We start from the raw sequence: 23,152 nt of genomic DNA, 5'->3' as shown, positions 1-23,152 counted from the left end.
GGAACTGCCAGGGTGACTCTAAGAAGGCTAGAAGGCGATCCACGGCTTGTCTAGACTCGATCGGGTGTGCCATGGCACAAGAGATCCAGTCCTAAGACCAGCCATCAGCGGATCCAGACTAGCCTGAGATAGAGATCCAGAGGCAGGCCGGGGGTTTGGTTTCGGAGCAGGCCTGACTACTAGGTCCTTGTCTTGGACTGACTTGACCGCCGCAGGCAGGTCAATCAGGCCTCGGACAAGGCCGGCCAGTAGCCCAGGTTGCGACTCCCTTGTTAGGAAGTAAAGCTGACTCAGCTACCGGAGTCAGATCCTTTACAATATGTTTAACCATGTTTTTTCTACTAGTATCGAAAATGCTGTTGTTATTCATTGATTCTTATCTTACAGTTGCAAGTCTGTAGTATTGTGAACAATACTACTAGACTCAGATGAACCAGCCCAAATAATGCAAGAATGGCAATGGTTTACTAAGTAATGTTTAAATCATTACTTCAGTCTAACTAATTATTTCATACTTAGAGCATGAACTAAACACAATAGCAGGTTTAACATGATTAAACTGTCTCTTCATCGATTAACAATCATCATGCATGATTAAGACATATAAGCTTATGAAAAAAGTTTCGCCGTGTTAGGATTAGTTCTGTTGATCATACTCTTTCTTCAAGAAGAAACACAGGTGGTGAATTGTCCCTAGAGATGGACAACCTAGATACTTTTGCTGAGCGGATCTGGTGTAGACCGCTATGTGTAGCGGGTACGTTTGCCAGCTCTACATCTCCAATCACTTTATCTGGGCATCTGTGACGTATTCGATGTAGTCTGCTGACCTATGTTGAAAAGTATATGTAAGATTAACATAAATGTGTACTGGTAATATCATATAATTATCAATAGTCTGATTACACTATCACCTCAGGTAATATCATATCATTATCAATAGTCTGATTACATTATCACCCCAGGTAATATCATATCATTATCAATAGTCTGATTACACTATCACCCCAGGTAATATCATATCATCACCAATAGTCTGATTACAATATCACCTCAGGTAATATCATTATTAATAGTCTGATTACACTACCTCCTCAGGTAATATCATATCATCATCGATAGTCTGATTACACTATCACCGCAGGTAATATCATATCATTATCAATAATCTGATTGCACTATCACCTCAGGTAATATCATATCATTATCAACAGTCTGATAACACTATCACCGCAGGTAATATCATATCATTATCAATAGTCTGATTACACTATCACCTCAGGTAATATCATATCATTATCAATAGTCTGATTACACTATCACCCCAGGTAATATCATATCATCCCCGATAGTCTAATTACAATATCACCTCAGGTAATATCATTATCAATAGTCTGATTACACTACCACCTCAGGTAATATCATATCATCATCGATAGTCTGATTACACTATCACCGCAGGTAATATCATATCATTATCAATAATCTGATTACACTATCACCCCAGGTAATATCATATCATTATCAATAATCTGGTCACACTATCTCTGCAGGTAATATCGTAGCACATTTGCACTTCAAGTAGTGAAATTTTCAATAACCTTTATCTAGTATGCAAAAGAGTGTAGCAACATTGTGTAAGATGCGGTTGAAGTCATTAGGACAAATCAAGGCATACATAGCTGTTGTTATCACTATTTCGCCGTCACATCGCATTTGTACTAGCGAATGCCAGTTTTTAGTCCTAATCAGTTATCACTTATATTACTAACAAGGCACAGTATTCTATACTTTTCTCTTATCTAAAATCCCATTCTAAAAGAATGTCAGGATACATATATACTTAATGTGTGCTTCACACATAGTTTCTGGGCCAAGTGTTAGGAAATTTATTTTTAGTTGCTATAGGTTACAAGAAAGAATTAGGGGCAAATATCGTTACAACCCACATCAGCAACATCGAAAAAATTGATGTCAAGTCTCTTGGCTATTTTCAATCCCAGACTTCTCATCAGGGCATAGTTTGATGATATTCCTGGAAAAGCCAAATGGGTTTAGTTTACCAACAGCAAGCCAAAGGTAGCATGGCATCATTATACATGGCTGCCGATATTCATCCAGAATTTCCAATTCATTTATTTCATGAAATGTTCAGTGAAGTAAAGTTAGTTAATCGTTAACTCAAGACTTCCAAAAAACTAGTAAGGCCAGTAAAAGAAACTTAACGATATCCATAAATAAGGTCAAGTTACTCTCCTAGTATCTACTAGGAGAGTAAGTACATCCTACTCGCTCGGCACAATTAGAAATATAAAACTACTTAGCTTTAGAACTATGAGTAAAAGTGTGAACTGACAATGCAACGCCAACTAGCAGTCAGTAACTTATGCACTCAAGGTACTGCACTCAAGGTATGACCCAAAACGCCGTTGAGGTCGTCTAACAGACGCGCCTTCTAGACTTACCAGATAGGTGGACAGGTTCAATATTGTAGCCATCTAGAACCAGCCTGACGAGCATTCTCTCGTCACTGGTTACCTCCTTGCAGAGTCGAATGTAGATATTGTGGTAGTGGCCAGATTGAACAAGAGTGTCACCGATATAAAACTTGTAGCAGAGCCGCTCACTAAAGAGGGTGTAGACTCGTTCATTGTATGAAGTGAGTGTTTTATATACTGCTGCTGCGTAGATGAATACGTTAATTGCCTGTGAGGAAGTTAATTTCAGTGTTTATATGTTATAGTAGAATAGTTTGTGATTGTTTACGTAGCTATTATTACAACATAAGTTTGGACAACCAATTTTTTGTAAATTTTTAGATACAGTTTTTTCGTTATTTTGAAACACTTTTATTCATTGTCTGGTTTTGCAATTGTAATCTCTACAACTTCAACTCAAAGTTGACGATTTCAAGTTTCTATTACAAATGTACAAATTATTATAGCATGTTAGAACTTCAAAGTTATTTAATAGTCGATAGGCATAAACAGGGATTGCTTTGTTAACTGTGTTAACAAGAGTTTTATATATGCGTATACTCAGAAACTATTTGTTCAAAAATGTGCTCATAATATGCATATAATATGTACATGTATATAATATGTATATAATATGTACATAATATGTATATATTCAGTATATAATATGTATATAATATGTACAGAATATGTATATATTATATACTACTCATATTAAAGGCATTAAAACAGTCCACACTAAAACCATTTTAAAGTTGTAAGATAAGATGGCACTCAGCCACAAGTGAGAACTATTCACTTTAAATACTCCATTGTATAGCCTTGTGTTTGCCGTATGCTCTACAATACTATACAATACAATACTATACAATACTGTACAATACTATACAATATTATACAATACTATGCAATACTATACAATACAATACTGTACAATACTGTACAATACTGTACAATACTATACAATACTACACAATACTATACAATGCTATACAATGCTATACAATACTATACAATACTATACAATACTATACAATACTATACAATACTATACAGTACTATACAATACTATACAATACTATACAATACTATACAATACTATACAACTAGTATTACTTCTATTCACAATATAATTATTATTTAAAACATTTAAACTCAAATAGACATTTAGAGCTGTTATATTGAAAGGCAGCATATAAAGTAATATTCATATACCTACGATGATATTCTTCTCTCCGCTCACAAAGAAGAGATAAATAGTAATTATGGTGTTGACTAGTATGACTATCAAGCAATAATAGAACTGCATCTTCCTTATCTTCAGCTGATAAATGTTGTGAGAAAGCTTCTTGAATGGCCAAAACAGGTTTTGTTTCAGCTCATTCATTATCTGAAATTAAAATTTATTTTAGCTAGCAATCGCTGCCGACTCGTTAAGATCAGGCCTTCAGACCGTCTACAATTAAATCATTACATTTGCCTTTATGTTAAACTCATCGGGAAAGTTATAGTGCAATAAACTTCACTAACTGCTAATCTTCCCTAATTTTTCTTTTAATTACTCAGTCTAGTTTTGACTTTAATTAAAGTTGAGCTCAGCCATGTTCGGAATTTCTGTCATTTCCAATCAGATAGTTCGCAAGTGGGGCTGGTTCTTAAGAACCAGACAGAATTCTGAAACCAAATATTTTGTAGCGACCTGGCGGAAGGAACGGAGCATATGTGTGTGATGTTATGCACACATGCTCACACACATGCGCACACTCGTGCATGCACACACATCCGCAGGCACACATGCACACACACGCATGCATGCACACACGCTCACATGCACACACACACATGCACACACACAACTTGCACACATGCATGCATACATGCGCGCGCGCACAGACACACATACATGCACACATGCACACACACACAACTTGCACACACACACGCACGCACGCACACACGCAAAGACCAATTGGGATTTATTAATTACAATTGTAATTACAATTATTATTTTTACAGGTCACCAGGTAAGTTTTTTGCAAGGGTGGCAGTAACAACAGTATTTGCGTCGTTAAAAACAACACAATCACAGATATGAAGGAACTATTCTCATGTCAGTGATTTATCAGGAGATATGAGGTGTCAAAGAATAAGCAGCATAACATATAAAAACAAAATAATAATATACAATAACATTTACAAACAAAAAAAGTTGATCAAGTGAATTGATCATGAGAATTAAGAAGTACGGCTGATAAGACTTATTCGTGACAGAAACTTACCAGCTGATAAGACTTATTCGTTACAAAAACTTACCAGCTGATAAGACTTACTCTTGACAAAAACTTACCAGATGATAAGACTGACTCGTGACAGAAACTTACCAGCCGATAAGACATACTCATTACAGAAACTTACCAGCTAATAAGATTTACTCGTTACAGAAACTTACCAGCTGATTAGACTTATTTGTGACAGAAACTTACCAGCTGATAAGACTTACTCGTGACAGAAACTTACCAGCTGATAAGACTTATTTGTTACAGAAACTTACCAGCTGATTAGACTTACTCGTAACAAAAACTTACCAGCTGATAAGACTTACTCATTACAGAAACTTACCAGCTGATTAGACTTACTCGTGACAGAAACTTACCAGCTGTTAAGACTTACTCGTGACAGAAACTTACCAGCTGATAAGACTTATTTGTTACAGAAACTTACCAGCTGATTAGACTTACTTGTGACAAAAACTTACCAGCTGATAAGACTTACTCATTACAGAAACTTACCAGCTGATTAGACTTACTCGTGACAGAAACTTACCAGCTGATAAGATTTACTCAATACAAAAACTTACCAGCTGATAAGACTTACTCATGACAGAATTTTACCAGCTGATAAGACTTACTCGTGACAGAAAACCTCAACAGGTGTATTAACATTCATCTTAGTAAGAGGTTTCTTATGGCTAAAAGAAGATAACCTTATTAAGAATGCAAAATCTTCTAACCATTTTCGGGCCTCAAACAGTTAAATTTAGGCATTTTATTACTTTATTAAAATGTGTTTGCATGTTATTAAAATCCTTTTTTAATTTGTTGGCAGGGCATTTAATCATGCTGCAAAAGACTTATAGTTGATATAATACACACAAATAATTTTTGCGATTAAAAGCTAAAGTTTATCCCTAATTAGTTGTGTTCAGCTCACTAGTAACAAATCAGTTTCTTCATAACCAACTGCTCCAAAGTTGTATAGGAGTTGCCTGCCCTTGTTATAGGTAGTAGTAGTAATAAAATGTCAATAGTCACTCCATATTGTTATGACTCGCTATGTACCTTACCTTTTCTTCTGGCCCCTTAATTCCTAGCATACTACCCATTGCCACCAACTGGTATTGAGAAGTAGACAGAATACTTGAGTGTTAGCTAGAGTTAATATATCTCTATACCAGCATTGTTTCACGTAAAGAAATCTCAATGCTGGGTTGTTAGATTGATGCATAACTATATTTGGTGACAACACACATTTTTTCACATTACATCATATCCTGTGAAAGAATGTGCTATGCTAGTAACAACTCCAATTTACCTATTGCATATGCAACGCATATAGCCTTGTTTCAATAAAATCTCCACCATTTTAAATGATGTGTTCATCCAAGGTTTCTGCACTGCCTTGACGGATACTATTTTCAACTATGCTACATAAACGTTGGAGATACGATATGTCATATAGAGTACTACTTTCAAATATGTTATAGACATGCGCCACCTTGCATTATACAATTTTGGAATGTTGTATTAATGTAAGTTACTATATTCGTAGGCTCACATATTTCCATTTTTAATCATGATATATCGGACAGAGGGTACATGTGAATTTACCTTGTTAACTGTGTCACTAGTACATACTCGTATATAAGGACATAAGCTCTACTTGTTACTTTCAACAACACCACTGAAACAGTGAACACATTAGAAATGTAGAAATATTTCCATTGTGTCTAAGATAACACGGTTCAACCTAAATCAGTTACAAAATGTTCAACTATCTACATGGATTTGTAATGATAGCTTATTGCTACACCAGCTTTCAGTAGCCTGCTTAAGCACATTCAGTGCTATTATTGTAACCTGTCCATATATTCTGACATTTACCAGCTAAAACTGTCACGACAAGTAGGTGGATAAGGTGAAGGCAGTGATGATGTATTATTAACATTCTATACCTATAATAAATAAGTTAAGAAATTATGTTGAATATGCCGATCAAGCGCCTGACTAGGAAAATAAACTACATGTATATATATATATATATCTCATGGGCTACACATGATCTCTCATGTTATAAAGTAAATATTGGTTATCATCTCCCCCCGGTTCTAATGGAACATCATCTACGGATGTCAGAGAATTGTCCTGTCCGCTGACTGCAGATGGCGCTCCCTCCGCTATTTCCTCTGTGTTTGCGGATTCATAATACATTAGTTCAGACTGGACAAGTTCATTGTGCACAACCGTCTGGTCTGGATGGGCTCTTCTCACGTGTGTTCTCATGTTACCTAAAATATGCAATAACTTCACTAGTAAACTGAGTTGCCCTATATCAATAACTTCACTAGTAAACTGAGTTGCCCTATATCAATAACTTCACTAGTAAACTGAGTTGTCCTATATCAATAACTTCACTAGTAAACTCAGTTGCCCTATATCAATAACTCCACTAGTAAACTGAGTTGCCCTATATCAATAACTTCACTAGTAAACTGAGTTGCCCTATATCAATAACTTCACTAGGAAACTCAGTTACCCTATATCAATAACTTCACTAGGAAACTCAGTTACCCTATATCAATAACTCCACTAGTAAACTCAGTTGCCCTATATCAATAACTCCACTAGTAAACTCAGTTGCCCTATATCAATAAGTCCACTAGTAAACTCAGTTGCCCTATATCAATAACTCCACTAGTAAACTCAGTTGCCCTATATCAATAACTTCACTAGTAAACTCAGTTGCCCTATATCAATAACTTCACTAGTAAACTGAGTTGTCCTATATCAATAACTTCACTAGGAAACTCAGTTGCCCTATATCAATAACTCCACTAGTAAACTGAGTTGCCCTATATTAATAACTCCACTAGTAAACTCAGTTGCCCTATATCAATAACTCCACTAGTAAACTCAGTTGCCCTATATCAATAACTCCACTAGTAAACTCAGTTGCCCTATATCAATAACTTCATTAGTAAACTGAGTTGCCCTATATCAATAACTTCACTAGTAAACTGAGTTGCCCTATATCAATAACTTCACTAGTAAACTGAGTTGCCCTATATCAGTAACTCCACTAGCAAACTTAGTTGCCCTATATTAATAACTTCACTAGTAAACTTAGTTGCCCTATATTAATAACTTCACTAGTAAACTGAGTTGCCCTATATCAATAACTTCACTAGTAAACTGAGTTGCCCTATATCAATAACTCCACTAGTAAACTCAGTTGCCCTATATCAATAACTTCACTAGTAAACTCAGTTGTCCTATATCAATAACTTCACTAGTAAACTCAGTTGCCCTATATCAATAACTTCACTAGTAAACTGAGTTGCCCTATATCAGTAACTCCACTAGCAAACTTAGTTGCCCTATATTAATAACTTCACTAGTAAACTTAGTTGCCCTATATTAATAACTTCACTAGTAAACTCAGTTGCCCTATATCAATAACTTCACTAGTAAACTGAGTTGCCCTATATCAATAACTTCACTAGTAAACTGAGTTGCCCTATATCAATAACTTCACTAGTAAACTGAGTTGCCCTATATCAGTAACTCCACTAGCAAACTTAGTTGCCCTATATTAATAACTTCACTAGTAAACTTAGTTGCCCTATATTAATAACTTCACTAGTAAACTGAGTTGCCCTATATCAATAACTTCACTAGTAAACTGAGTTGCCCTATATCAATAACTCCACTAGTAAACTCAGTTGCCCTATATCAATAACTTCACTAGTAAACTCAGTTGTCCTATATCAATAACTTCACTAGTAAACTCAGTTGCCCTATATTAATAACTTCACTAGTAAACTGAGTTGCCCTATATCAATAACTTCACGAGTAAACTGAGTTGTTCTATATCAATAACTTCACTAGTAAACTGAGTTGCCCTATATCAATAACTCCACTAATAAACTCAGTTGCCCTATATCAATAACTTCACTAGTAAACTCAGTTGCCCTATATCAATAACTCCACTAGTAAACTCAGTTGCCCTATATCAATAACTTCACTAGTAAACTCAGTTGCCCTATATCAATAACTTCACTAGTAAACTGAGTTACCCTATATCAATAACTTCACTAGTAAACTGAGTTGTCCTATATCAATAACTTCACTAGGAAACTCAGTTGCCCTATATCAATAACTCCACTAGTAAACTGAGTTGCCCTATATTAATAACTCCACTAGTAAACTGAGTTGCCCTATATCAATAACTCCACTAGTAAACTCAGTTGCCCTATATCAATAACTTCACTAGTAAACTCAGTTGCCCTATATCAATAACTTCACTAGTAAACTGAGTTGCCCTATATCAATAACTTCACTAGTAAACTCAGTTGCCCTATATCAATAACTTCACTAGTAAACTGAGTTGTCCTATATCAATAACTCCACTAGTAAACTTAGTTGCCCTATATCAATAACTTCACTAGTAAACTCAGTTGCCCTATATCAATAACTTCACTAGTAGACTTAGTTGCCCTATATCAATAACTTCACTAGGAAACTCAGTTGCCCTATATCAATAACTTCACTAGTAAACTGAGTTGTCCTATATCAATAACTTCACTAGTAAACTTAGTTGCCCTATATCAATAACTTCACTAGTAAACTCAGTTGCCCTATATCAATAACTCCACTAGTAAACTCAGTTGCCCTATATCAATAACTCCACTAGGAAACTCAGTTGCCCTATATCAATAACTTCACTAGTAAACTTAGTTGCCCTATATTAATAACTTCACTAGTAAACTGAGTTGCCCTATATCAATAACTTCACTAGTAAACTGAGTTGTCCTATATCAATAACTTCACTAGTAAACTGAGTTGCCCTATATCAATAACTCCACTAGTAAACTTAGTTGCCCTATATTAATAACTCCACTAGTAAACTCAGTTGCCCTATATCAATAACTTCACTAGTAAACTCAGTTGCCCTATATCAATAACTTCACTAGTAAACTGAGTTGCCCTATATCAATAACTTCACTAGTAAACTCAGTTGTCCTATATCAATAACTTCACTAGTAAACTTAGTTGCCCTATATCAATAACTTCACTAGTAGACTTAGTTGCCCTATATCAATAACTCCACTAGTAAACTCAGTTGTCCTATATCAATAACTTCACTAGTAAACTGAGTTGCCCTATATCAATAACTTCACTAGTAAACTTAGTTGCCCTATATTAATAACTTCACTAGTAAACTTAGTTGCCCTATATCAATAACTTCACTAGTAAACTCAGTTGCCCTATATCAATAACTCCACTAGTAAACTGAGTTACCCTATATCAATAACTTCACTAGTAAACTTAGTTGCCCTATATCAGCTCTCAGCCATTCATAGCCAGTTTTAAAAGCTATATCTGAAAAATGGACTTCCATGCAACAATAGTTTGGAGGTCCTCGTTTTTTTGCCACAATATGAAATGTATCAACTAAAGGCTGGAAGTCTCTATGTGCAGCTATAAATATTTGGTACGTGTTGAGTTTGTCCAATGTGTGAGCATTCCATCAATAATCTATCAATACTGAATTCTTTCCATGACATTCAAAATTCCAACCTTTCTGGGTGAATTTGCTGTTACAAATGGGGCACTGGTATGGCCTTTGGCCAGTGTGCTTTGTCATATGAATCATCAGTGTATTCTTCTGGGAGAAGGCCTTCTGGCAGTGGGGACACTGGAATGGCTTTTCTCCTACGAATAAAAAACAAATTTGTATACCTTGAATAATTTTAGTTTATAATGCCGAGTTTCAGTCAGGTAATATGTACGTAAACAGTATTCCGATTTTATGTATTTGTGAAATAGTTGAGTATCATAGCCATCTACTTACACTAAGAGATCACGTTACCTAGAAAAGTACCTTACTTTTCGGACTATTAGCCGCTACTTTTTTCTGATGATTTGCGCCATGCGGCTTATATAAGGGTGCGGCTATTCTGTGGCTTTTTCTTTCATCGCTAGGGCGCATTAACCAGAATCTCTGGCTAGTGCGCCTCTAGCGGTGAAAGAAAATACGAAACAATGCCTAACGGTACTGTTCCGTTAGTCACTAGGTTAAAAAGCGTCGATTAATACGAAACAGTGTCGTTAGGCACTGTTCCATTTTAAACAGGAAACTTGCTGCCGTGTTATAAAGCACCGCCCTGAGTTCTGCGGCCTATACAAAGGGTGCGGCCTATGTATCGTTTTATTATCATTTTTTGGAAAATAAAGCGTATGCGGCTTATATAGGGGTGCGGTTTATAGTCAAAAAAGTACGATAAATCAGATAGGTTGTCTACTGTTTTTAACACTCCCAGTTATAGATGCATTTAATTTAACTCAAATCTGATTAAGCGCATCTAGTTGACAATTACAAAAACAAATGGAAGAAATAATAACACTGTATATATTATTAGCTTGCAGGCTTTTAAATCCACATTACTTTGCTATTTTGTTTCAACTATATTAGGGTGAGTTCAAGAAGATGAAATATATATTATTTGAAGAGGCATATACGGTGCACCCTCAGGATACAATTACTTTAATATAGGATTTCTTCACCTTACGATGTTAAACCATTATCAGGTTTTCACCTCATCATACGAATTTTATTTCACCATACAAATTTTCAAGAAAATTTTCGCCTGAGTTCAAATTTGGCAGTCGGTGTGCTTATTACATACGTTGAAATAACAAAGACCAAGAAATACGGTTCACTGCAAACATTTTCACAACATTTAGAAAAGAAACGATGATCGACTTCTCTCAGGTCAGCATTCTACGTGGGAAATTTTGTGAAAAGTACATTAGCGAGAGCAAATATTCATTTTTAGCGTTATACTCGCTTTTACTATAAACTTTTATTCATCATACGTATATAACTACAAGTATCTATATTTAATTTGTTAGCTATAGAATCTGTGATTGATACAAGCGTTACAAGACGAAGGAAGAAATGATTTCCATGACAACAAAGTTGGAGATCATAAATAAATAGGAAGAAGGCGCCCTTATTGTTAATATTGCCAAGGAATATGCTCGCAGCCAATCAACAATTGCAATTATTATTAAAAACAAGAAATCCATTAAAGCAAGCACAAGGAGGAGCTTACGACTGACGACATCAGCATTCAAGAAGAGCAACAATTTAGTGGTGGCGAGAAAGTACAAGAGACAGAAAAACCTACGTCGACATAAATCATGGACGCTATAAGTTGGTATGAAAACCTTACTAGGTTCGTTGAAAATATGCATACAGAAAAGGTTCTCACAGGCCACATTATGGACAAGGTTAATGAAAGGTACATGAGCTGTTTTAGAAAAGTTTTGAGGAGTCGGCAGAAACAGACTTCATTGGATAGATTTTTATTCAACAGAAAAGTGTTGAAAAGCACAGATGATAACAGTGAATCTAACAAAAAAGCTAAAGATAAAAGCGCACCTGAACAAGCGCACTTAGATTAAGTGTTTTAAAAAAAGAACTTTTAATTTTAAATGTTTAATTTACTGATGTGGACTGGTACATAAAAACATTACTGTACAATGTATGTATAATGTATATCATTATTTATTTTCTTTGTGTGGCATGTTTTATTCATTTCATTTTATGTTTTATTTTCTGTTTTAATTATTTCATTTTGATTTTATGTTTTATTTTCTTGTTTAATCATGTCTTTGAAAGTAGGCCTGTTGTCTACTACGTAAATGCAAATCATCGTATGTATGTAATTCATATATAACTAGCTACTCAAATTAGTTGGCACATCCACATTACCTTCTAATACTTGCTGAAGCCCTGCCCTCTAGGGTATAAATACGTACAAACTTCTGTATGTATGGTTACATTGAATCTTGTGCACATTTCATACAAGACAAACTACAACCTTCTCTGGATCCTTTTACAAGCGTTAGCTAGCAATTTTCTGCATTGTACCAACATTTACAGCGCACCAGCAAGCAGCATCCTCATTAAGTGATCAAGTAGGCTATCTTCTACATTGCACCAAGTTAGCTTGTTGTCTTGGAGCACTCTCTGCACCAGCAAGGAAAGCTGTGTCTTCATGGCCATTTCTGCTTTTCACGACCCAAAAGTGGTAAACTTCTTTAAAGACCGATAAAAAAAATTGGACAGGATTAGACAACTTCTTTTAGCCTGCTAAAACACTCCATTTCATTACGTATTAAACTTATTTTCAAGTGTGCAGTAATATAAGTAGCATTGATACGTCTCTGCCTCCTCTCTGCGCTACTCGCTACATGTACATTGTACCAGCTCAAGTCACGTTACTCCAAAGGTATGTACGTACTGTATAGTAAATAAAATTTCATTTTTCTTATCGATAGCCATTAAATGGACAAGTATGCGAGAGACCGCTTCGATAACTGCATCGCTTGGCCTTTTTTGTCGAATGAGGTTGAAAAAGATTTTAACCAGACACGCTAAATGTTATAGTGAAAGTGAAGACAAAAACTGAAAAGTGATAAAATTTTAGGGATAAAAAGTTGAAATCCAGTAAAATGGTTAAAAATACATGCCAACACTTAGTTTTAAGTGTGAGTTTAGTAATCTAAACTTATTTGAAGTGAATTCAAAGTTTATGTTATACGTACGACCTGAAGGTAAGAACACCTTACCATACGTACTGCATTTGGTACACGCATTATAATGTTACATTTTATTGCAGATCATAGCCATTAAAATATACTAAATACAATACAGTTACTGTAGGTAACTATAGTTACTAGAGTTGACATACTAATTTGCTACTAATTTACAATATGTACACATTTTTATAAAATTTTGACGATTTTTACCAGGGAATGTTTGCATTGTATAATTACAATAGTCTCTATAACCATACATACAAATTTTTCACTATACGATGCCAACCCAGGAACGGATCAACATTGTATCTCGAGGGTGCACTATACTGGCAGACAAGCATAGTCATAAATTAGTAGCATTGGTAAACAGAGCTGCCCGCGTGATAGATGTAGTTACAACCATATATTACAATATATCTACCTACATAACTTCTGTCTACCTACATGTATATATATCTAATTATTTATTTATCTACCTGTCTACCTACCTATTGCCTATTTTCTATTTATATATACAAAAGATAAAATTTGTCTGTCTGTCGGCTTATAGAAATGAAACTGCAGATATTTAGGGGCAAATATGTTTCTTATACAACCTTTTGCTAAGCTAATACTCTATTTTTATTTTGATCAAAGTCCTCTCTGGGTAGCCACTGGCCATTTTTAGATTTGTATATATTGTAAACTGTAAACAGAAATAAAAGAGAATGGGGAGTTATCTCCATCTTTCCATGAAATAAATGTAAGAACTTCACCTTGCGATTCTTTTCACTTTCTTTTAGAGAGTAAAAGGAGTTGAGTATAAAGGAAAAGGATATAATTATGCTGATGTGAATAATATTTTTCTCATTTTCCTCTTTCTGTTTATAAGCCACAACTTGACTCACACCACTGGGTAGTTTCACACAGTAGTATACATAAAATGTACACAGTAATAGATGCGGCTGCTTCCAAACAGGAGTTTCATTACTTTAGATAAGACAACAAGTATGGTAGCGAATAAATAAACTTTTTCCCATTCTGATGACTAATAAGTCAATTATATCGTTATCTTTTAGACTGTTGTAAATAATATTTGCCTTATGTGACCATCATGTACACTGTCATTAAGTTCATCTGGTGAAAAGGCAGTGCGAAAGATCTATGAAACAGGTAATCAAACTCATGGTCTTCCATTCCACAGTCCACCAACTGCACTACGGCAACTTTGTGCAACAGGAAGCTTAAAATTTTATAACTCCCAGTTCTCTTATACTTTTTATAGGTTACTGCATAACAGGGTCCAAAATGCACTGGTAAAGCCCCAAAGAGGACCCTGATCAAACCAAAATAGCTTCCTGACAATGTTGTATAACACCCATCAGTGCTTTTACCCAAATATCTGCAGCTTAAGTTTTATAAGCCAACGGACTGACAGATAAACTTTGAGTATTATATATATAATGTATATACATAGACTAATAGTTGTTATAAATGAATGACAAAAGAGTAACGTTTCTATCAATCCAAAGGCATTGAATAGGCATTGCTTCCTGTTACAAGGAAGAGACAAACTTCAACCGGCGACAGCGGTCAACTAACCAGTGTGAATGCGAAGATGGCGGGCCAACTGGCTTGGCTTGTCAAAGATTTTATGGCAGACACGACACTTATTAATTCTCTTTATCCTTGCCAGTGCTGCATTCTTGTCATGTGCCAGCAGGTGCTCCGCAAGTGCATTCTCGTCTTTGGCCATCACCCCACAGATCTAAAAAACGCAATACATAACAAGGATCCTTACAATCACTGTATTCCACCCGCAAGGAAATGTTTTGTTACACCCACAACAAAAAGAGTACTAGGTTTACTGAATGAAATTTGGTGTCCACCCAGAATAATTCAACAGCCACTTACAATATCAAGAATAAGGTAGCCTTAGCTATACCAAGAATAGAGTAGTCTAATCTGTACTAAGAAAGCAGTAGTCTTAGCTATACCAAGAGTGTGGTAGTCTTAGCTATACCAAGAGTGCAGTAGTCTTAGCTATATCAAGAATGTAGTAGTCTTAGCTATACCAACAATGCAGTAGTCCGAGCTATACCAACAATGCAGTAGTCTGAGCTATATCAAGAATGCAGTAGTCTTAGCTATACCAAGAATGCAGTAGTCTGAGCTATATCAAGAATGTAGTAGTCTTAGCTATACCAAGAATAGAGTAGTATAAGCTGTACTAAGAATGCAGTAGTCTTAGCTATACCAAGAGTGCGGTAGTCTGAGCTATACCAAGAGTGCAGTAGTTGTAGCTATATCAAGAATGTAGTAGTCTTAGCTATACCAACAATGCAGTAGTCTGAGCTATATCAAGAATGCAGTAGTATTAGCTATACCAAGAATGCAGTAGTCTGAGCTATACCAAGAATGCAGTAGTCTGAGCTATATCAAGAATGCAATAGTCTCAGCTATACCATGAATGCAGTAGTCTTAGCTATACCATGAATACAGCAGTCTAAGCTATAGTAAAAAAGCAGTAGTCTTAGCTATACCAAGACAGGGTTATACAAGATTAACTACACTGTATACAAGATCAATATTGTTTCCTGAAAATGGGCACGGCTATCTAGAACAAAACAAAAATTGGACAGGCACAGAGTTGCATACCAATAAAGATGATGACTAGAAAGGCACTATCGATTTGAGGGGACTCATCAAAGATGAGAGGGAACATAAATTGTATATACATGTATGTATATGCCAATGAATGAACAGATATTCAAATTATCCAAGTTCATGAATCGTAATAATGTTTTCTCATTTTTGGCGACAATGTTTCAAAGTTGAACACAAATCATTTTTCATATCCCTGGAGAGCGAGAAAGCGGTAATCTATATACGTCGATGAATGCAGTATTTTAAAATGTAACAATTGTGCAAAAACTAGTTCTTGCAAATATGATCCAGGGTCCTTTGAAAAATAAAATCAAGTTTAGAACTTTTGAATGATTGAAAGTCTGTACCAACCTATTATACTAGCATAAAAAACAGCCAATGAAGACTTAGAAAAGTTACAAGCAGCTTCAGCATCATTTCAACAGTATTTATGCCAGATACTAAGCCGGCAGCAAACTATTCAGTTTGTTCTCACATTCAACGAGATAAGAGAGTGCTGCAGTACATTGACTGTACTATATAATAATAAAAGCAACGGATGACATACATTGCACTCGAGAACAGAATCAAGGTTGTCGATATCCATGACTGTTTCCTGTTCAGGTTGCTCTCCACTTTCTATAACCAGGTGTGTAGTCTGCGGGGTCTCTGAACTCACATCTCCCAAATCTCTCATTGTTGTCATCTAAAACACAAATCACAGTCATTGTTTCCTACAGCGATGTGACACATCTTATATATATGGCCGGCTGTAATTCAGGACTTGATAATAAAGTTATGTACCGAGAGCATTAAGCGTCCCGAGGAATTGTAACAACAATGTGTCTAGGAGAGTAGAAACTTGTGCGACTTCAAACTAGCGAGCTGATGCACCATATCACCCATCTGAAAGTCTATAGCAACCTGAAAGTTGGGCTTTTTACAAATCCCACCATATTGTTAACAATAACTTTTCTGATTTTCATCATGTACATATAGCAACATGATTATATGCCCATGTCAATGTTCGGCATCAAAAAACTCCTTGAAACGGCACCAAAATATAACATGCAATTTTATTGAGTGCTTTCACAGTTAAAATATTTGAGCATCCAAGGAAAACGTATTTGTCTCAGATTAATTTTACTTTGAGCTAACAGTTTTGTTGCAACAACTATATTGTGACTTCAGTTGATATATTGTGACTTAAGTTGATATATTGTGACTTAAGTTGATATATTGTGACTTGAGTTGGTATATTGTGACTTGAGTTGATATATTGTGACTTGAGTTGATATATTGTGACTTAAGTTGATATATTGTGACTTAAGTTGATATATTGTGACTTAAGTTGATATATTGTGACTTAAGTTGATATGTTGTGACTTAAGTTGATATATTGTGACTTGAGTTGATATATTGTGACTTAAGTTGAGAATATGCCTTATATATTGGCTGCTATTACAATTTGGTTATCCATATTTGTACATAACTGCGTTTGACAAAGCTTGTAAAACAGAATTCTATAGAATTTGTATGCGAGTTTCGTACAATCACTTCAACAAATTTAAATCGAAAACAATTGATTATCACTATGACATTAAACAATTACTTTTGGGAAAGCCCTGTTTCGGTCAAGCAATTATTCACTGATTGATTGATTCAAGCTGATATCAGCGGTGAGTCTTAACAGAAATATTTAGAAAACTGTTAAGCTAGCTTAAAGTAAGCGAAACCTTGTGGAAGGCTAACCAAAGAATACCAGCTGTACTAACCTGCAACAGTTTGCAGTTTTCTATACAAGGAACTCGTTTAAAGACCTTTAATTACATACAGAACCAGTCAATATGTTTCCAAAGTTCAGATGATGCAGATTTAGAGTTGTGCGCATCTTGAATTACCGTACAATTGGTCAATAGACATTTGCATGTTGCGGATTAACATGAACGTTTTGTTAAAAAAAGGGGTTATACTCTCCGGTCACAGCAAAACTGCTCAAATCGAAATAGGAACGATTGAAGCATACAAAATGTTTAAAATAGAATAGCCTGTGCTGTATTTTCTTGCGCATCATTCGCAAGTGTAAGGTCTATATATATATAATATCATTGATCCTATATGAAGGTATATATATATATATATATATAAATAATATCATTGATCCTATATGAAGGTCTATATATATATATATCATTGATCCTATATGAAGGTATGTATATATATATATATATATATATATATATATATATATATATATATATATATATATATATATATATACAGTGAAACTCGGATAACTCACCCTCGAATATCTCGAACACATGGTTAACTCGAACGGATTTGTTTGGTTCATTCCCACGCAATGATAAACTGCTTTAGATAACTCGACCTTAACTTCGTTAACACAAACAGTTTTTTTGCCCAACGGCTACCGAAACGGTTGTTATCGCTTTAGAATATCACTTTATTCCAAGCCATAGAGGTAAACAGCAACTTTTAGTAGTTCTTAGGCGTCATTATTACCACTATCAGCAAAATATTTTCGTTAATGACTTTTCTTAAGGTTAGCAAAATATTACCTTTTACCAAACATCCGCTTGGGGATAGCCCTCCGCAAGCAAGGAGAAACCAGGTAACCTTCAGATAAACTTTAAGAAAAATTATCCTATATTAAGGTCTATATATATATAATATCATTGATCCTATATTAAGGTCTATATATATAATATCATTGATCTTATATTAAGGTCTATATATATATGTAATATCATTGATCCTATATTAAGGTCTATATATATACAGTGTACCCTCGAGATACGATTACCCTGATATACGATTTTTTCACCTTACGAAGTCAAACGTTGTGAGATCTTCACCTCGCTATACGAATTTTATTTCACCATACGATTGTGAGAAAAGTTTCGCCCGAGTTAAAATTTGGCGGTCGGTGTGCTCATAACGCACGTCGAATTAAAAAAAGACACCGAAACGTAGTGTGCTGAAAACATTTTCAGAACGTTTAGAAGAGACTCGATGATCGACTTCTCTCATGTCAGAATTCCGCGTGGAAAATTTCGTGTAAAATACTCAAGGCAGAGGAAATATTCATTTGTAGCGTTATATCTTTTACTATAAACTTCTAGTCAGCATACGCATATAACTACGAGTATCTACATTTAATTCGTTAGCTATAGAATCTGAGACTGATACAAAACGAAGGAAAAATGATTTCTATGTCAACAAAGTTGGATGTCGTAAATAAGAAGAAGGCACCCGTATTATTAACATTGTCAAGGAATATGATTGCAACCAATCAGCATTTGCAATTATTATTAAAACACGAACTCTATTAAAGCAAGCACAAAAAGAAGCTTACGACTGAAGATTTGAAGGAGTTAGAAGGCCATGCACGCGATCAGCATTCAAAAGGAGCAACCAATTAGTAAGGGCGAGGAGGTAGAAGATACAGAACTCCCCCACATTGGCAGAAATGTTTCAAGTGTTTAATTTACTGATGTGGAATGGTACATTAAAACAATACATGTATAATATATATTATTTATCTCTTGTGTGGCACGTTTTTCATATTTTATTCATTTTATTTGTTTCCTTTTGATTGTGTGTTATTTTCTTGTTTAACCATGTCTTTGCAGATGGGCTTGTTATCTCCTATGTGAATACAATTCATCGTATGTATGTAACTCATATAACTAGCTACTCAAGATAGTGGATGCATTCACATTACTTTCTGAAACTTGTTAAAGCCTTGTCCTCTAGTGTATAAATACGTCCAAACTTTGTACGTATGGTTACATCGATTCTTGTGCACGTTTCATACAAGAAAAACTACTGTAGCACCTTCTCTGGATCCTTCTACAAGCGTTAGCTAGCTAGCAGTTTTCTGCATTGCACCAGCATTTTTTCTTTTAAATCAGAAGAAAAATTGGACAGGACTAGACAACTTTCTTTCGCCTGCTAAAAATTCCATTTCATTACGTATTAAATTAACCTTCAAGTGTACCGCAACATAATTAACATTGATACGTTTTTACCTCCTCTTTGCTTTATTCGCTACATGTACCAGCTAAAGTCACGTTACTCCAAAGGTATGTACGCCCTGTATAATAGTAAATAAAATTTCATTTTTCTTTTCGGTAGCCATTAAATGGTCAGGTGTGTGGGAGGCCGCTTTCGATAACTGCATCGCTCGGCCTTTCTTATTGAATTCTGGTTAAAAAGGTTTCAACCAGACACGCTAAATTTTATAATGAAAGTGAAGACAGAAACTTATGAAGTTTAAAATTTCGTGATAATAAGTTGAAATTCAGTAAACTAATTCAAAATACATACTAAAACATAAATTAACATACTATTTTGTTACTAATTTTCAATATGTACCGCATTTTTATAAAATTTTGGACGATTTTTACCTTGCATTTTTCCATTGTATAATTACAATGGTTTCTATACCCCGATATACGATTTTTTCGCCATACGATGCCAGCCTTGGAACGGATTAACATCGTATCTCGAGGGTGCACTGTATATATAATATCATTGATCCTATATGAAGGTCTATATATATAATTTCCTTGACCCTATTTGAAGATCTATCTATATATATATATCTATATATATATATATATATATATATATATATACAGTGAAACTCAGAAAACTCAAACTTCAAGGGACCGAGCAAAAGTGTTCGAGTTATTAGAGCGTTCAAGTTATCAGGACAGTCATAAGTGCACGGATTTATCAGTAGATACACGTACATATACAAACTATATATAAATCAAAAGCATAGATTGTTTGTTGCAAGTTAAAGGGTCTCTCGTGTGAAGTTTTAAATATTTTTATCGGAAAGTATAGATATTTTTCTATCACTTGAGATTTGTTTGTTGCTTTAGGTGATGTGACTGCCAGGACGTTCTCGGATTAAAATGGGCAAAACTTGATCGTGGTTAAAATGCTCAGAAAAAATACATACGTATTTTTCTACCGAGCGTTTTAACCAAGATCAATTTTGCAGTAAGTCAGTTATTACAAAACTGCTTTACTATTAAAAACCCATTATCAATTTTGCCGATTGTGCTTTAAATTTATCCGAATTTTACCTCGATTTTCTTGCTCTCAGAGGGTTATCGCTAAGCGGATGTTTGGTAAAATTTGATTTTTGCAAACTTTAGAAAAGTCGTTAATGAAAATATTTTGCCGATGTTGGTAATAACGAGGTCTAAGAACTACTAAAAGTCGATGTTTATCTCTATGGCTTGGAATAAAGTGATATTCTAAAGCGATAGTAACAACCGTCTCGGTAGCCGTTTGGCAAAAAACTGTTCGATTTAACAGAGTTTCGGTCGAGTTATCTAAAGCCATTTATCATTGCGTGGGAACGGACCAAACAAATACGTTGAGTTAACCGTGTTTTCAAGTTATCCGATGGCGAGTTATCCGAGTTTCACTGTATATATATATATATATACAGTGATATATATATATATATACAGTGATATATACAATGATATATACTCCTTCGAGCTAAGGTTAAAATATTAAACAAATTTTCACGGTAGGTTATAAGATATCGGTGCTGAAGGTGACAGCATTACAATGACGATAAAATAGACACTAAGAACAATAGACATGGTTTTATTGAATGCGTGAAGTATATTTGTGAAAATATTTCGACGAATGATGTTGCGTGAAAGTGTAAACAGAAGCCATCTTATACAACTACGTCCCATTTGAGCCGTTTTGGAAAGAATTCTAATCTACGACAGTTTCGTGATGGCAGCGATTAACTGTTCGTTTTTTAGCTTTTAAGAGCTTGTAATCACATTTCCACATATTTTGCACCTACAACACAGCAGAGGAAGACATGGTGAATCTTTTGATACCAAATAGCTGTAATGTGAATTTTGTTGCAAGTCAATCTTTAATAATTTTTAATGTCATTCTGTCAGTGAGTTTATACACTTCTAAAAAGTGAGACATTCTAGCGATGTGTGAGCAGTGCGCGTTATTCAAGGTTGAATCATTTAAAAAACAAGACACATATTTTGTAAACAATAACACGAAATTAATTTTATACATCGCTAAATGGTTACTTGAAACTATATTTGTCTTTTCTGGTCTTTAGCAAATATGCATGTTAATTTTAGCCAGTTACAAAAAAAACTGCTGCTTCAAACGACCTAAAATTTGGTGATTCTATATACAAGACTCTCCTTAACAACACGATGATAACAGCTTGCTTCACTAAAACATGGCCCAACATCACCTTTAAGCAATAGGTACTCCTGGAGGACAGTCAGTTTAAGCACTAGGTACTCCTGCAGGACAGTCAGTTAAAGCACTAGGCACTCCTGCAGGACAGTCAGTTAAAGCACTAGGTACTCCTGCAGGACAGTCAGTTAAAGCACTAGGTACTCCTGGAGGGCAGTCAGTTAAAGCGCTAGGTACTCCTGGAGGACAGTCAGTTAAAGCACTAGGTACTCCTGCAGGACAGTCAGTTAAAGCACTAGGTACTCCTGGAGGACAGTCAGTTAAAGCACTAGGTACTCCTGCAGGACAGTCAGTTAAAGCACTAGGTACTCCTGGAGGACAGTCAGTTAAAGCACTAGGTACTCCTGCAGGACAGTCAGTTAAAGCGCTAGGTACTCCTGGAGGACAGTCAGTTAAAGCGCTAGGTACTCCTGGAGGACAGTCAGTTAAAGCACTAGGTACTCCTGCAGGACAGTCAGTTAAAGCACTAGGTACTCCTGGAGGACACTTGTTGGTACTAGGGTCTCATCTTCTGATGTTCATTCGGCCTTCATATAGGGTCAATGATATTATATATATACCTTCATGGAGGATCAATGACATTATATATATATATATATATATATATATATATATAATATCATTGATCCTCCATGAAGGTATATATATAATATCATTGACCCTATATGAAGCCCGAATGAACATCAGAAGATGAGACCCTAGTAGCAAGGCTACTACCTACCTGTCCCTCGTTGTCCATGGAATTGCCTTCTGACAGCTGCATGCTTCCCTCCTGCTGCTCTACTCCAAGATTACTCTCATCCAACAGATCCCCATCAGTTGTCAGCTAGGAAAAAGGACAGATGATGAAGCAAAAAATGGGCACAAAAAATT

General features: G+C 35.2%; 1 protein-coding gene across 1 annotated transcript in view; it reads right to left on the bottom strand.

Annotated features, from left to right (window-relative positions):
* Nucleotides 1–6,671: 6,671 nt before the first annotated feature.
* Nucleotides 6,672–23,152, bottom strand: part of LOC137385604 (zinc finger protein 236-like) — a 51,339-nt gene continuing 34,858 nt past the window's right edge. Inside the window, exons 25-29 of the mRNA XM_068072101.1 lie at nucleotides 23,001–23,105; nucleotides 16,557–16,694; nucleotides 14,945–15,110; nucleotides 10,334–10,468; nucleotides 6,672–7,041 (exon numbers count right to left, since the gene is read on the bottom strand). Of these exons, the coding sequence (XP_067928202.1) occupies nucleotides 6,806–7,041; nucleotides 10,334–10,468; nucleotides 14,945–15,110; nucleotides 16,557–16,694; nucleotides 23,001–23,105 (780 nt within the window). The 3' untranslated portion in view covers nucleotides 6,672–6,805. The remainder of the gene's footprint in view (nucleotides 7,042–10,333; nucleotides 10,469–14,944; nucleotides 15,111–16,556; nucleotides 16,695–23,000; nucleotides 23,106–23,152) is intronic.

Source organism: Watersipora subatra, chromosome 1 (assembly GCF_963576615.1).
Source record: "Watersipora subatra chromosome 1, tzWatSuba1.1, whole genome shotgun sequence".
Classification (NCBI taxonomy): domain Eukaryota; kingdom Metazoa; phylum Bryozoa; class Gymnolaemata; order Cheilostomatida; family Watersiporidae; genus Watersipora; species Watersipora subatra.
Note: the sequence above shows the minus strand (reverse complement) of the source record. Positions and strands in the feature narration are given on the sequence as shown.